Below are 16,804 nucleotides of genomic sequence, written 5' to 3' on the forward strand. Positions count from 1 at the left end.
CAAAAAAAAACGAGGCGAGAAAATACACATGTATGGGCGAAATCATCTAGGAAAACTTTGCAAATTTCTTCGCCCCAAGCGACCTACGTGAGCAGCATAAAAAGATTCCCTACGATTCCGAAGTGTTTGCCCGAGCAAATGAATGGGAAACCCAATGACTGGGCTGTCTGTCTGAGTGACTGATTACTATGCTTGGTAAAACAATGGCCAAGAACGGGTGAGAAAAGCCGTTGGTGAAGCTGGGAAGTAAACCTGAAATGAAAATCTCCGGCAATGTTTGCCCTCCGTAGCGGCGTCTTTTATTTGGCTTTCTGTTTGCTTGGCGGCCCTAACGCCAAAACTCAATATTTATTCTTTTCGATTTACCCCCTTGCTTTTCGGGATCTCCTTGGCTTGGCGTGTATCCGCATTAAGTTTTATTTTTATGGCGAAAGCGTAGAGCGCAGAAAACGCTCTTGGCTTTTGGCCGAATCTGGCTTGTTTGTGGGCGTAATTGAAAATCCCCGACGCTGAAATGGCCACAACTAAATTTGTAAGGCAACTATTTAGTGATGGTTTCACTGCTCCATCTACTGACCGCCCTCCTCCCTCCAAAATTCCCCTCAATCTCAAGTCGTTCCGATAAATCGCTGGCCGGCCAATGCGGCGTATGCGCAATTTGTGCTGCACTTGTGAGGGCTTCCACCCCGAAATAAAACTGTCGAAAAGAAGACTTGCGGCCATTTGCCAAACGCTTGAGCTTAGCGCATACAAACTGGCCAAGGTTTCATTGGATTCCATTTTCTTTCCAACGATGGGAAAAACTGGGTGGGTGTCTCTCGCCACAGTTAGGCAAATATTGAAGCATTGAACACGTTTTCGAGTAAATTGCAATTTTATTGTCCCACCTTTTGGCTTTGGTCGGTTTTGGAAACCCGGTGCTTTGGCTTCGGACGATTTTATTACAGGCGTTAAATCGGGGTGACATTTGGCATATGGTTATAGGTATTTGCAAATACCAATTTCCCTTTTCGAATTCATTTTATTACTTCAACATTTTTCATTTACTCTATTTAACATAAAGTATGTTTAATAATCGAAAAATATATATTCAATTTAGTTTTGTATGCTATTTGATATTTATATTTTATTTTATTTTTAAGAAAAGTCTATTTAAACTCTTTGTTCTGTCATCGAATCGAATAATTAGCCATCTGTTTGTAAATACCCTCTTAAATGCTAACAATTCCGATCGTTGGCTTATCTCATCGCCTGGCACCTTTAGTTCCTCAATTTAATAAACATTTACGAGAGAGTTCAGGCCAAACGGAAAGAAAAACATGGGCGTGGCAGGTGGGGGATTTCTAGGGGAGCCCAAGCTTTCATTGTAGTCATGCAATGCGCAAACACAAAACTAATTGAATTTTTCGTACCTCTTTTCCATCCTCGCCATTCTGCAAGTCAGCAGTGGCGTTGGCTGTCAAGGGGGTCGTTGGAAAATCGGTGGGAAAACGGGGCCTTTTGTCTATGCCGTACGTGCCACAATTCCTAGTTGACACGATGTTGTTGTTTTTGGTGCTGTGGGCCGCATGTTTGCTGCTGATATTGCTTAGAAACATAATCAACATATAATTAAAAGCTACTAACATGCAACACATTACACGCAAAGTATATTGTCGTTACACAATGCAAAGTGGGTAGGGTTCTTCAGCATCTAACCCCCTAGAAATTCCATGCCATCCCTCGTTCTTTTTTCTGTTGTTTATCTGCCGTCGTACTGACCCAAAAATCCACTTCACGCCCAAAGCAAAACATGCTGCGTTTTATTATATTTATTTTATTTTATTTTATTTTATTTTGGTCTTTATGCTGAGCCTGGGTCTTGGCTCCATTTTAATGGCCTGCATGGTGCGTTGCAATTATAATACACACAACACAACCGACAACAAGTGCTGCTTAAGTGCTCCATGCAACAACAATAGCGAATTCTTATTGTCCAGAAATAAATGTGACCTAATTCAGTGTTTTTTGGGGGGTTTTCTGTTTCTGTTTCTGAAATAGTTGTCATAATTCACTTGGTCTGCTCCACATTTTATGCAAGCTCTGCACTTATTTTGCTTGGCCTGTAACCTGAGTTTTCGTTCATGGGATTGGCATTACTAGAGTACGAAATACTTGAAACACGAGACAATCGCTGCGAGAGCGTAATTGTATATATATATATGTATATGCATATATAACCCCGATGTCAAACAATAATACTTAATAATGCCTCGCTGGGCATGGCCCATATTTAGTAAATTGGAATCGTGGCCGGTCGTTATCAGTTGCAGCAGCTAGAACACTAGAACATTGGAACGCCATTAGCAACAGAGACAGCAGCCTTAAATGAAATTAATTTTAGAACATGTGCTTGAAAAATCTGTTCTGTCAGCAATAAACATACAACATAAACATTGAATACAAAAAAGCGGGGCTAGCATCGTAGTACTTAATCTAGCAGTTGGATTTTAATGTTCAGTTCTTGCAGTTTCATCCAGGTAATCCACTTGATGGATTCATTTCCTGCACCTAGCCTCATCAATTGGCTGCAATAATGCCAGATGCTGTCAGCAACACTCAATAATTTAGCTATATTGCGCAGGTTTTTCTGATAACGAACTTAATGATCCTAAATTCTTAAGATATCCCATTCTGAAAAACATTTACCATACGCATCACTTATAGTTACGTGCAGCCAACGGCAATCAGTAGAAATTTGCGTACATTAAGACCATAGCTTTTTGCTCTGCAATTGCCGGCATGACATTTGCCGGCTGAAACGGCTGAATCGGCTGAAAAACAAGTTAATTACAATAGGATTACCCCGCAAACAAAGGGGCTGCCACTGGCACAGCGACTGCTGCGACCATTGCCCATTGGCCTTCCGTTCGTGCCGCATATTTTCCCATTGGCATAATCTCATAAAATGGCATTTATGCGGGGTCCCGTGCGGATTTTCATTCCCCACACGCCCCTTCAGCGACCAAACCCCAAGGGGGCTTGTTGATGCGTTAATTTGCATGCAACATGCACTATGATTACCCGCAATTTGCAGCAGCAGCAGAAAAGCAGCGGCAGCAGTGCCGGCAACTAGATCGCCATTAGCGGGTAGTACACTCTGAGAAAACAATAGCACTATTATATTATTTAAAGTTAATAGAGCAGGACCTACAGAATGCTTAAATAAACATAGTTCTCTTAAATGCATTATTAGATGCATACATTCAGCCCAATGTCCCTTTAAGTCTTAGTTTTATAAACTTTACTAAGAGTTTTATAAACTTTCCAAATCCCAGATATAAATTTTCCAAGTGTGGCAGCTGGGAAAATCGTAATGGAATCGAAATCGGACAGCTGGCCACGACCATCGGCCAACTGGGCGAGCAGAATTGGTTGCTCTTGGATCGCGTTTATTTGTTTGTGTGTATTGTGCTTCTGTTTTTGTTTGACGCCGATGTTTGCACAACTGCAGTGCAAAAAATACGAAAAAAATAGCTCAAGAGCCATGGGGAATATGCCTCGATACAGCCGTTTTCGATGGCTTTCATTTGCTGGGCGCCCAGTTGTATAATTTGCAATTGTTTCTTGTTGCTGGCCCTGCGAATGTGTTGCTGCCCGGCAGCAACATGCCCAGCAGCAACTTGCCACAGCAACAGCAACAACAGCGGCAACTTGCAGCAGCTGAGCTGGTTTTAATTATAAAACTGCTGCTGCATCTGCGGCTCCTTTTTCGTGTTTGGTTATTGTCAGCGATTTCCGCAATTATTTGCCTTCGTTTGTTTTTCTCTTGTTTTCACAAAAAAAAAAAAAAAAAAAAAAAAGGAAACAAATGAAAATAAGAAATGCACATAAGTTCAACAATTTTGTTGTTCGTTTATTTTCTATTTGCGTGTTTAACATTTGCTTGCGACCAGCTTGTTGTAATTTGATTTCTTTGTTTACACAAGTATATTTAATGCCCGGTTCCTTTGTGTTTTGGGTGCTGCACTTCATCATCATCATCATCGCCGAAGATGGGTGAATCATGATGATGAGGATGGGAGGATATGCATTCTGGGGTTTATTAATAGTCCGTTCTTTGGCATTTCTGATGGATGCCGTGCATTGGCATTAAGTTCTTTGTTCGCTGCATTTGAAATAACCCTATAGATATATTTTTTTGCAATCTGTCTGCCGCGATAAAGTGCAGATCGAGATCCGAGAAATTAATGTTCAAAGATTCTCCGGGCCAAAAACTTTCCATCCAGTTCCATTAGTTCTGCACATATCGCTGAAATTTGCATATAGATTGACTCAACTCAACTCGCACAGACAACTCTCTTTCTGCTGGCTAATAAATCTAAATAATTAATAATTGTCACTGCCCCCCGAAGACGGCGACTGCAATTTGCGGCTAAAATGCTTTTCAATTAAATTTTTAATGCATTTAGCGAGGCCGCTGTTGCAGACAACGGGAATTTCGCGTCTGCCTGGCGCCTGCCGAAATCGCAGACCAATCCAAATGAGCTGGCCAAATATGGGAGCATGCAACCAGTAACTAGCAGATTGCAACTACCACGCTGTGGTCCGCATAATATCAGCTGACAGTTTCATCGCTAGATTAGCACAAAGAGCAGTGCGTGCCACAGGCTGAAGGAAGCTCCGCTACAGATACACATGCGAGATACAGATGCAGATACAGTTACGCCGAGATACATTTGTGTGCATTCAAATGCGAATGCAAATAAATGGCAAAGAGATTGTCGCTGCAGCCGACGCAATAAATTTTACATGCCACGCAGACGTGGCGCCAAAATCTGCCAGCTTCGATGTCAGCAGAGCAACAACAGCAGCAACACAACGTGCAACCAACGGCAATGTTGCAAGTTAGCATCCGTGCGGAATTTGCCACACAAATTGAAAACTTATGCGGCACATTAACAATTTACCAGCAGAATTGTTGGGATTTTCCCGCGTGGCAGCTGCAACGCCAAATAATCGCTGCCAAACATATGCAAAATAACAAATATTTGAAAATGCCACCACAGTGGCACAGTGACTATAAAAAATAGTATATCGGCTAAAATAACACAAAACACATTATTTAGGAATTAAAAATGTGTAACATTATGATATATTTGTAGGAGTGCCTGAAATTTCAATATTTTCCTTCTAACAAAACGTCAAATTTGTGTGTCAATTAATATTTCAAATACAATAAATCGAAACTTGAATCCTTTCCAGTGCCTTTCCAAATCTGGAAATTTACACGTGTAGCTCCCATAATTGATATCAGTTTCGTAGCAGGCAGGTTAGGTTTTCCCGACATTGATTCGGCTCAATGTGAAGTATGTGGTTTCGATAAGATATGGAAATCGCAAACATACAATTGTGGTCATAGTTCAACGAACCAGAAGTTAAGGTAGTTTTATGGGTAAGAATGAAAATGGGGAAAAATGTGAAAACGCAATGGGGGAAATTCGAAAAGGAACTCGCCATCTGATGATGATCTATGTTTGGGACAAACGTGTCATAACAGCAAACAGAAAGCAACGAACCATGAAATGAACAAGAAAGCCAACAACACCTTGATATGGGGTGCCCTAACCCCTGAACCCCTGAACCCCTGAACCCCACAGCCCCCGCTCATTGCGCCATTTGTTGACTTAATTGTTATCACCCCTCAAACTGCCGCCGCCGCTGCTGCACAAATTGTTCGTGTTTGACAAGTAGTTGTCAACAATTTTTGATAAAATGCTGAAATAAAAATGAAATTATTGTGTGTGACATGCAGGCCCAAAACCCGTCGTCTCCCCCGCCCCCTTTTAACACCACCCCTTCCCCCTTGGCCGCTTTGATAGGAAGCCTCTGGCAGCCGCGACGGATGTTTTTATTTGGTTTGCATCGCAGTCGCTGCACGTTCGTAAATTTATTAGAGAATTTATGGTTTTGGGCAATCGCTTGGACTATTTGTTGCGACCTGAGGAGAAATTAAATTGATTTTCAATCAAGGCAGTAAATTATACTCAAAATATATCACACATTTTTTTGGAGGGGATTATATATATATTAGGTAAATATTTGGACTGATTTCAGTGGAATTTAGGTTTGTCCAAAAGCGAAAAAAATTAAAGGGCTTCCATCATTTTGTAAAAAGTCAAAAAGTAGTTGCTATTGTTTGCTTAATCAATTTAAAATTTTATAAAGCTGCATGCTGTGCACTTGGCAATACTTTACTTTGTAATTAAATTATTTTTTACACAATGCATGTCAAAATATTACGGCTGACATGGCAGGGATCTGTTTTAATTACAGCATCCAGGGCCAACTTTCAGGCATTCGGACGGGTAGGAAATTCTCCTGGCTCTTGGCTTCATTATTATCAACACGTTTACAGTAAATTGTGCAAATTGAAAACGCATACAAGTTGCATATGCCACCGGGAAATGCCCCGGCGGGGGAGAGGGGGGCAAAATAGCAATGGGGGGGATGTGGGAAGGATGTGGTGGAGTAAGGACACTCGAAATATGTCAAGGTATGCAAAATCCACTCCCATACGCAAGTGTTTTGCGGGCTAAGCGCTTTCTTGGCTGCCAGCCAACTTGGCTAATGCCAAAAGACAAGTAACCACAGAGCCAGAGCCTATCTGAGTGGATATACATATATGGTTTGTGTGTGTGCGTATGGCGCTGTTTATGTGTGCCATCCACCCGCAACGCCCCCCTTTTACAGTGAAGACAATTACAGTAAACAAATTCGCACACGTCGTCAGTTGCATTTGCGGTGACAGGCTGGAAAACAAGGCCTGAAAATATAGAGAGACAGTAGTAGCACAGTGGCGGGGCTTTTGGAACGGGTGGGGAGGAGGTTCTGTTTCGGAGGCGTAATGGGGCCACTGCCTCTGCCCCTGCCCCTACCCCTCCTCCTTTGGCCCGATCCGCCCCCATTTTTGCGGTCAGGGCCGTTGCTTGGTATTTTTGGCAGAGCATTTTCTGGCCATGCATGAGATTTGCATTTTTTACACATCCTCCTACCAATTGCCTTTGAAACACGGCGAGAATAACTAACAATAGTACATGGAACAATATATATCATCAAAATTGTAATGCCTTATATTGTAGTATTATTTTGAATTCTCTAAATAGTACTTCCATTACCTAACTACTGATGTAATCTTCAGATAGAAGTAATCCTCTCAAATAGTCCTACTCTTTCGTCCATTATTATAATGCCAATAATATAATTCTTTTTCTGCCAGTGCAGTTGCATCTCTCTATTTTCGGAGCATCCCCAGCTCTCCACTTTAGCCGTCTCCGCTTTGGGTCTCCCTTCACGTTCCTTTTGCAATTTGGCAGTCCGTTGCCAGAAACAGTTTGCCATAGCATACTTTTCTGGGCCACGGCATGATATATGTGTGTGTGTATGTATGCATGCAAGACCTCCCAATGCGCCTGTATGTGTGCATGCACGTTGCAGCAATTGAATTGAATTTCTGCTGCTCGAGTTTTGAGCTCTTGAGCCACAGAAAAGAGTTGGAGGCGAAACGTTTGAAAGCTAAGAATTCCAGCAGCATTCCCATTGCAGGTTTAACTTGCACTGGCTTCCCTTTTTCACTTTTCCACTCCTTTTTGTCCCCCATTTGTGCCCTTTTTGTTTTCCCCCCAGACAGAGAGACTCGCTGACTGAGTGACGCCTGGGTTTCTGGCCACTGCCATGCGGGAAGTGGTGCTCCCTCTTGGCCCACCGCTCTGGACCGATTTATGGCCGAATGGCAGTGGCAAAAACGCATAAACACATCATAGCCAAAGGAGACTGGAGGACACGGGCCGTAATCGATAACTTTTACAACGCAATCGCAAGGAATAGGGAGCCAAATCCTTTTTTGGCCCCTCGAGGAACACAAACAGCTCGCAAATCGATGGCACATAACTAAAATCTGTTTGGTTTTCGTCTCTGTTCAGCTTTGATTGACTGGCAGCAGGTCACTTCGAGGGGATATGGATATCATTTTGGGGTGATGGCTTTGCGCCAAGTCTGTTGTCATTTTCCATTTCATTTTCCAGGCGGGAAAAGCGTGTCATGGCCCCGGCGATTAACTGCAGCTATTGATGTTTGCCATTAGTTAACCCGAAATAGACGCTGACTGCATCTGCACTTTTAGCTTTTGTCGAATTCATTCATTTCGCCAGCTAATTTCACGACAGCCAACATATGGCCACCGAATCGGGGCACTCAGCGATATGCATATGAGAGATTGTAAGCGCTTCGAACATCGTGTAAAAGCCATTAATTTAAATTACATACAACAAAGCCGAAAGGGGGGGCAGATATCCATAAAAGTCGTATCTGTTGTTGTCATTGCAATTGTCATAAAAAGTCTGTCACACGATTTGTTTCCCTACTAATTTATGGCAGCAGTAACTGCGGGGGATTCCCCTCATTAACGCATATAAGTATCTGCAGAGGGGGGACTTTACAAGTAAAAAAGTATTTAGAGATACCGAAAGGAAAACAATTTCCTTTCAATAAGCCCTGGCAATCAACGGTCTTTTGTCCACATATTTATTGTCCTAGCTTGTGCGGTTTTTTCGCTCTTTTTTTGCTGTTTCTTTCATTAGACAGCATTTTCTGGGCCACAGCGATTAGTAAGTTGAAAATCGTTTTAGCCCACTTTCCCCCCTATCCATTGTCATTAGTGGAATGTGCTCGTATTTTAGAGGCAGCTGAAAACACAATCAATGCCTGCTGCGCGTTTTATGGGCCACAAAAGCCAAACTGCTACGATTGGTGTCATTTAGCCAGAGAGACAAAAAAAAAACAATTGCAATTATGAGCAATTTAAAAGTTATTAACGCGACCGCCCGTAATGAAACAAGCCTGCCAACTTGGTTCCTACTTCTGGATTGTGCATTTGTACATTGTAAATTGCTGAGCCCACGCCGCCAATCGGAAACTATGGCCACTTTGCTGTTGCATTCGAGCTGGCCAACACGCCCACACGCCATTTTAAAGTCATAAACAATTTAGCGAGCCAACCCAAACGCCCACACACACAGTAAGCCGCAAAGTCATGAGTAAATATTTGATTTGTGCGATAATCTGAAAATGATACAGGCGCAGCAGGCGTTTCATTATGATGCAACTGAAGATGAGCTCTGAAGATCGATAAAATGGGTTTATTACCAGCCAGCAGTATCTATTAAAATCTATCTTTACTTTTATTAACAACATGCAGATGCGGCTGTGTGGATTCAGCAAGCTTTTATTGTGAAATGCATTTTATGAGTATAAATGTATACACAGATTGTGCAAATGTAATTTTAAGATAATATTTGTATTCCCCTGTATGGAATATGCTATTGCAATTGAAGTATACCAAACTTTTGCCTAGAAATCCCCTTAAATCTCCTGTAAATTCTACGATTTTATGACTGCCTAATAATAGACAGAATTCCAATTGCAATCCGTGCTCATCTCCTCCTTTCTTTCCTAATTTTCCAGGCGCCATTTGCGGCGGAAACTGCTGCAACAATGCCACCGAGCTGGAGCTGCGGGACAAAGCCGCCGGAATGTTCGAGCAACTGCTTCATCACCACACCAGCAGCCTGCGCGGAGTCCTCGAGACGAATGCCAAACAGTTCCAGAGTGAGTATCCATCTTTTTGGGGGACAGCAGAAAGGATTAGTGCTATGGTCGGGTGAAATCGAAAAGACCCAGAATGCCTTTCTATGCAAATCACTGGGCAGAGAGTCTGAAAAGTTTGCTGGGCGTTAGACCAAAGTATATTTTCGTGGCAATAAATAATTTATCATATGCAAATTCATCTGGCTCAGCACAAAGTAATGAGGATAAAAAACAGCTTTTGCCTCGCAATCTGCAAAGTGAGCTAACCAAATTAAACTTGAAACGCGAAATGCGAAATTGATTTGTAATTTGAATTTGTATGCAGATCAAAGCGACTGTATAATAAACTGATATAAAAGTATATGTGCCTTATGGTATATGTATAGAGGGATTCATAACCATAAACAAGCTGTTTTAAAATGCAGCGAACGCGGCTCGGACTGCATCTAATTAAAAAAGCATTAAATAATGTTGTACCCTGTTGTTGTGGCCGCTGTCCCTTTTTTTTAGATAATTTCGCAAACTTTGTCTGGGTCACGTTTCTGCGCTGCCACGCCCCCTTCTGGGAGCTGCCCCTTTTCACACTATGCCTGCAAATTGTTGTCGTACATGCTGTAAATCTCGCTTCACTTTAAGGCAGGTTTTTGGGGTGCTGCTGTTGCTGTTGCAGCTGCTGCTGCTGTTGCTGCTGCTGCTGTTGTTGCTGCCTCATTGTTGTTCTCGCCAGTCTGAGTCTGCATTTCTTGGAAATGGGCGCGCATTCGAAAAGACTTTAAACACGCCCCACTCGTTGTACATACATATGTATATGCCCACACGAATATAGGGAATATATATACTATACTCGTACTGAATGCGGATTCACCATTTATATATATAAATACATTTGGCGAATTTGTTTGCATTTTGTGTGTTGTCATCAGCTTAATTTATGCAAGCCCATTGATTCATTCGGATGGGGGCTCATTAAGTTTGGAGGCTTCCTTTCGGCAATATGAGTGCTGAAAACGAAATGTTCATTACATTCATTTGGGACTTAGGGCTGAACGCTACTTGGGTATTTAATTATTTAATTTCTTAATTGGTAATTGAGCAAATCACATGATTAAATCACCAATTAAATTGATCAATGAAATAAATGCGGAATATATCGTTATCGGCTATAAAATGACAAGAACACAATGAATTCTTTATTTGATTTCCAGCTAAATTCACTTATAATATATTCGAAATGCAGAGTGTTCCTCAAACAATTAGCATTCAATTTGCATTGGAGAATTCAACACACAATGATGTCACACAAGGCAAACACCGATGCGTCCCACGTTTTATTAGGTAAACAGAATTTGCAAAAAAAATTAAAATGCAATCGGCAAAGTCATTTAGCCTAACAATCGAGCAATAATGCAAATTACAATTATTTAAAACCAATATTTATTTGCAATTTATTTGCTTTTATGAGCAAGGCTAAAATATGAACCACATGGAACGCTATTATTTCGATTGATGGGTGAATGGGGTGCAGCTAATGGTAGCAGAGATTTATAAAACAGTAGCCAACTATATTTAACTTGCAAATCAGGGCCTGTTACTGATATGGCCGTAACTGATAGTTAAAGGGTAACTTGTCTGTCGCTGATAACGCGTTTCTTGTTTGGGCCAAAAAATTCTTCCCAAATGGTGTACTCTTATGCTTATCGGCGCGACGTTGCGATGGCACGCGTTTCCTTTACTTGCACCAGAGAGTGGCCATAAAAATTGATTTACTTTCCCAGCAGCACACCCGGCGTATGCGTAATGTTCTGCCATTGGGAGGAAAGCAGCACGCCCCGAAACCCCCGAAAAATGCGCAACTATAAAACTTTATGCATTTCTTGGCAATCGTTGGTGTTATTGCTCTTTCTCCTGGTCTGCTAACGCATAAAATATTATGGTATGCGAAATAAATGCATATTTCTATTTTGTACCATAAACTTGCCAACTACAACAGCTTGTGGCATATGCAATACAAGACCAGGCTTCCTTCCTGTTCGAAAAAGAACACCAACTCCACCTCCTTCCGGTTGCAGCTCATCCGCCCTCGTGCCACGCCCCTTCCGTTTCCGTGTCCATTGTGCTGCTGACTGCTTTGTTCGGCGTATTATTTTTAAGCAAGTATTTGCGTGTTTAAACACGTTTCGCAGCTTACGAATTATACGGCGGCCCAGGCCCCCCAAATAACCCCAATCCGCAGATCTGCCCGATCCCCAATCCCCCATTTCTGCCACCAACGCACTGCGTTCCCATTGCACTTACCACGTAGTCGCCGTCACCACCATCATAATCATCATCATCATCTTTGCAGCTACTTTCGTTGTCGCTGATAAACTGAAAAAAAAAAATATTTCAAAAATTAAAGATATATAGATGGATTGATGTTCAAGGAATAAATTGATTTTCTTTTTAATTTTAGAGCATTTTTTATCATTTTTAAATACATTTGTGTGTGTTTTTATTTTAAGTCTCTTTTTTTTGCACTGTTTAATGTCATTGCCGTATTGGTGTGTTGCTCACGCGCTTAATGCGTTTGGCTGCAAAACATCTCGACTCCCCTTCCTGTCACTTGGCCACCGCCCCCGTAGGCCCCCCTGTTTGTCCCCCTCCCCCTACCCCTCTTGTGGGCTGGGGCGTGCGCCAGCATAAAAGTTCCAAATGCTGACTTACTGCTATGCCTGCACAACTTTTGCCCCTTTAACAACAAAACAAAAACAAACAGCAACTTGGAAAAAAGAAAACAAAATGGTAACTGCAAAAATTATTTCTTTATTTTTGTGGCAGCAGCGGCAGCAGCAATGCGTGCACTTTCATAAGTTGCAACTAGCAGCTAGCTGCTAGCAACTTGCAACTTTCCCCACCCATCCCATCCCTGCCACCCAATTTCGCAACTTGGGCCGGGCTTAAGTCTTTTCGGCCATATCTCGTACTTTGCCTGGCTGGCTGGCTGGCTGCCTTCTTGTCTTTACGGCTAAAGTGGTTTTTTGGCCACCATCGCTTGTTAGCCGGCTTTTGTTTGTCTTGTCACCGAGTGCAGGCTGTGCGAGCGAGCTTGTGTGGCACGGCAACAACTATGCCTCTGCCTCAAGTTGTTGCAGTGGCAGGTCCCCAAGTTTGCTGTAGTTGTCATTAGGTTTTAGTATGATTGAGGCGACACCGTTTTTGGGTTGCGCATGGTGTGGCCAACACCCGCTAAGCTCTGCATTTTTCATCGCCTATTGGGAACTGTTTCGGATTTGGTCAAAGTAATAAAAAGTGTTTAAAAATCTTATATATTTTTAATTCGGGCATAAAACATATTCTACCATTAAGCTGACTTATCAGGCACTTAACTAAAAGCCATTTAACTAAATTATCCCACCGCCAAAGTGTTATTTTTAGCCCAAACTCGTTCAGATCTTCGCCATTCTTTTTTTTTTGTATCTTTTGTTGATGTATCCATCTTTTTTTCGAGCTGCGACCTTCAGACTCCAGCTTCGATTCCTCAATGAAATCGACAGGGAACTGAAGTTCAGACCCAACGAACACCTGCACATCGTGGAGCTGAGGTAAACGCCCACGACTAAAACCAGTTGTCATTCTATTTGGCATCGAAGATCTTTAATTATTGGCGTGTTTGACAAAGCAAATGGCGAATTACTAATGGAGCTGTTTTAAGCAACTTTAATTTCCACTCGTTTCATTAATTAGCAGCGTCTCAAAAACAAACAACACCGATGCCATTTCGTCTGGCACTTGCGTTCCAATATCGCCATTTGTGTGTTTGTATATATAATTACCATAATTAGTTGCTTGGCAAATTAAACGCTAAAAGCTCGCGCTTGTAATTAACGCGCCACCAAAAACGGAAGGCAACTCGATGCCGCTCGGCAAAAATCAGCAGGGTTTCCACTTTTGGTATGAGACTGCAACGCAAAGATAAAATAACTCCCATGCCCCATGCCCCTTTGGCCAATTGATGCATATGCTCTGAAGCATTTCAATATGTCAGAGCGGAGCTAAGCCGAAAAAGGGTCGACCTCCGCTCTGAAAACTCCAGTTTCCCATCTCCACAACTCGCCTCCAACAATGAAAAGTCATCCAATTACTTTGACATTGTGTAGGGGTTCCAGTCGACGAGGCCCCTCCGGTTGGGATCGGATGGTATACTCGTAGGATGGTATGGGTTAGGATGAGATGAGCCTGCCTGCCAAGAGCAGATTGCCGCAGGGCTCACAGCTGTTGGAGTGGCGAGTTGGATAGATGGATAGCTAGATGGTTGGATGCTTGGATAGCTAGATTGCTGGATTGTCGGGTACTCCGACGAAGGGGCGTGCCAAGTTGGCACGCCTGCAGATAGCTAGTTACAATACATGCACTTAAGCCAACTGCCACGCACAATGAGCTGGATTGGGTTGGATTGGGTTGGGTCACCAGATGGTGCAGTGGAGCAAGCAGTGCTCAAGGAGCTGAGCGAATCTCGAAGGACAATTTGTACCACCTACCCACCTTAAAAGCAAAACATTTTGCAAAGAGTTTAATTACCAATTCATAAGTCACTGATGGCAATTAGTTACAAAGATGGAAGGAGTCTATTGTATAATGAGCTGTGATTGGGATCCGTTTAAAATTTAAAATATAAATATGTTTGAATTTCAATTGAAGTGATACTCAAGCCACTGTGCCTATTTCTTGTTTCCATCCACTTCCTACCGATTGCCGGTTGCTGGTTGCTAGTTGCTGGTGGCCAGGCCCAGAGAACTGCTCCCGCCAGACGGACAGACGACCAAGGAGGCGACTTCAGGGCCGGGAAAAAGTTGCCACAGTTCAAAAACGAAGCTAAACGCGGCTAAAAAGCTAAGCCCGCCGAACGGCACGAGCTAAAAAAAAATAAAGCATGAAGTGGGGAAGAAATGAAGAGCACTAACAAAGTTGCTGGGGCATTCATAAGGCGGCAACAGCAACGGCAACGGCAAACGGATACCGCAGTTGGGATAGTGGGCAAAATACATGCATATAAAATGCAAATAAAAATGCGGCAGATACTAAAATTGTAATATCCGCACAGGAACGCAGGCAACAAACAAAATACAAACAAACGAACCAGCAATGTTCCCAGTGCCCCGAGGAGCAAAAGAAGTCCGTCCACAGAGCATAAAAAAGCAAAATAAAGGAATATATATGTATATATATATAAATACAAAGCGGCAGGGAAAAAGCGGGCAAAATAAAACTAAACCTGTGGGTTGTGCTCGCTTTCGTTGAGTGTGTGTGCTGCATATTTTTGCCAAGGCGTGGGAAACAGCAACACAGCTTGTGGACCGCGGTCGCATCTGCCGCTGCCCCCGATCCGCAACCCCCGCCCTCGCCGCCTTTCGCACCATTTTGGGGCTTGCCCCGGGCCACGAACCCCATTCGAAAGGCCCCATCCGCTCCCGAAAGCGAATCCCAAACCGGTCGCTGCCTGGAACTTGGCATGCTAATCTCGCTCCTGCCAACCAGCCGCCGCCGACTTCTAATGAAGCAATGAAGCCAAAGACGCCAAAGTCGCAGCCTTTTTCGATATTTGCACTATGCGAATAGCTAAGCAAAACACTGATACAAAAAACTTAAAAAATTCTATACAAAACATAACTCTTTAGCTTGTATATATTAATTTTAACTGGCTTAGGCCATGGAACTTAAAAATATCTAAAGACTTTGCTTATCCGTATATATTCATTCAAGAATTATATAAAGAACTGCTTACACAGTAGATTTTCTCTTTACCCAACTAACTTCTTTTGAAAATCTACATAACTCAATATTTAAGTAGCAAGTTCTTTTACTTTTGCCCTGTGTAAATCCCTGACTTCCCATTCATAAGAATGGATATTTAGTGCCTGGTCACGGGCTTGGTCTTTGTTTTGGCCTGAGAGTCGGAGGAGCTCCATTGGGCCCTTGCCTTTCAAACTCCCAACCTCCTCCAACCACCTGAACTATGCTGGCCGCACTTTGTTGTCTAATTCAATTTCATTGTCTGTTTGCCCATTAGTGCGATTTTCCATGTGTGACGAGCGTGAATCCCTTTGCCATTTTCCTCCCACCCGAAGGTCTTTAAAAAGCACAAAACAAAAAAATAGAAATGAGTGGCCGAGCTTAATGAAATTTTCATGTTTCATTGGGAAAGCCATTTGGCCTGCTTTATATTTGATTGCTGGCGAAGCATAGATACGGGTAAGCTCCTGGCAGCCACAATAAAAATTCCCTTGGTTAATTGTCAAAGGTGTGTAAGTGTAAGTGGGTGTGTGAGAGAGAGGGCACACGAACGGACAGAGATGGCGAGCTAGAGCTGGACAGAGATTGCAATTAGTTGCAAAACCCGGCAAGAGTCCAGCAAATTGCATATATGAAGTTTTGTGTGAGCCCGCAGGTGAAGTGCTGAGTTAACAATTTATGAGATACAAAGATACAAATGCATAGCACCTGAGGCGGCTCTGCGCTTCTGTGGGCCCCAAACCTAATTGAGCGTATTAAGCCAACAAAAGCAGCTGCAATAATACATATCAAGCATACGCAGCGTTAGCTGCTTTCAGCATTTTCCCCCCTGACAATTGCTCGCAGTGAGTTGTTCATTAAAATTGCAATTAGACATTGAATCGTAGGAAATGCCACAGCAACCAACAGCCAGCCATCCGAATATCCATCGAAAGGAGTCTGGGAATCCGGATAGGGGAAATTGCCCGTTTTGCAATCAATAGAAGCTATTTTGGGCATGTCAATCATGTAATTGTTTTCTGCATCCCCACTTCCTCTGCAGCAACTCCAGCTCCCCATAATGCTTCACTTTGAGCCCCATCTCGCGACCCTTTTCGATTTAATGAGCCAATCGAGCTGGGATCCCGATGTCGCCAGCGTGTGAATATATATACTGGTACATATATCCCATCGCGTCAACACGTTCGATGCGGCGTGTTAATAATTAAATGTTTCCGCTAGTCGTCAATGAGATTAGCGACAGGATGTGTGAGCTCCCCATTCCACTTTCCCCTCCTGGAAATCTATCCATCTATCTGGTATCTGACGTTATTATGGTTGTTGTGTATCGCAAACGCGTTAAATCAATGGGCTCGTATTGTTTATCGCATCCTGCGCAATTGTCGAGCGATTAGCAATCCCAACAGATGGT

The 16,804-nt window shown here is 42.7% G+C and overlaps 1 protein-coding gene across 1 annotated transcript in view; it reads left to right on the forward strand.

Annotated features, from left to right (window-relative positions):
• The window catches only part of LOC6604947 (division abnormally delayed protein), a 63,442-nt gene that overhangs the window by 40,017 nt on the left and 6,621 nt on the right, over positions 1–16,804 (forward strand). The window contains exon 2 of the mRNA XM_002029754.2: positions 9,502–9,645. Coding sequence (XP_002029790.1) covers positions 9,502–9,645 — 144 coding nt within the window. The remainder of the gene's footprint in view (positions 1–9,501; positions 9,646–16,804) is intronic.

The sequence above is a fragment of the Drosophila sechellia genome, chromosome 3L (assembly GCF_004382195.2).
Source record: "Drosophila sechellia strain sech25 chromosome 3L, ASM438219v1, whole genome shotgun sequence".
In the NCBI taxonomy this organism is placed as follows: domain Eukaryota; kingdom Metazoa; phylum Arthropoda; class Insecta; order Diptera; family Drosophilidae; genus Drosophila; species Drosophila sechellia.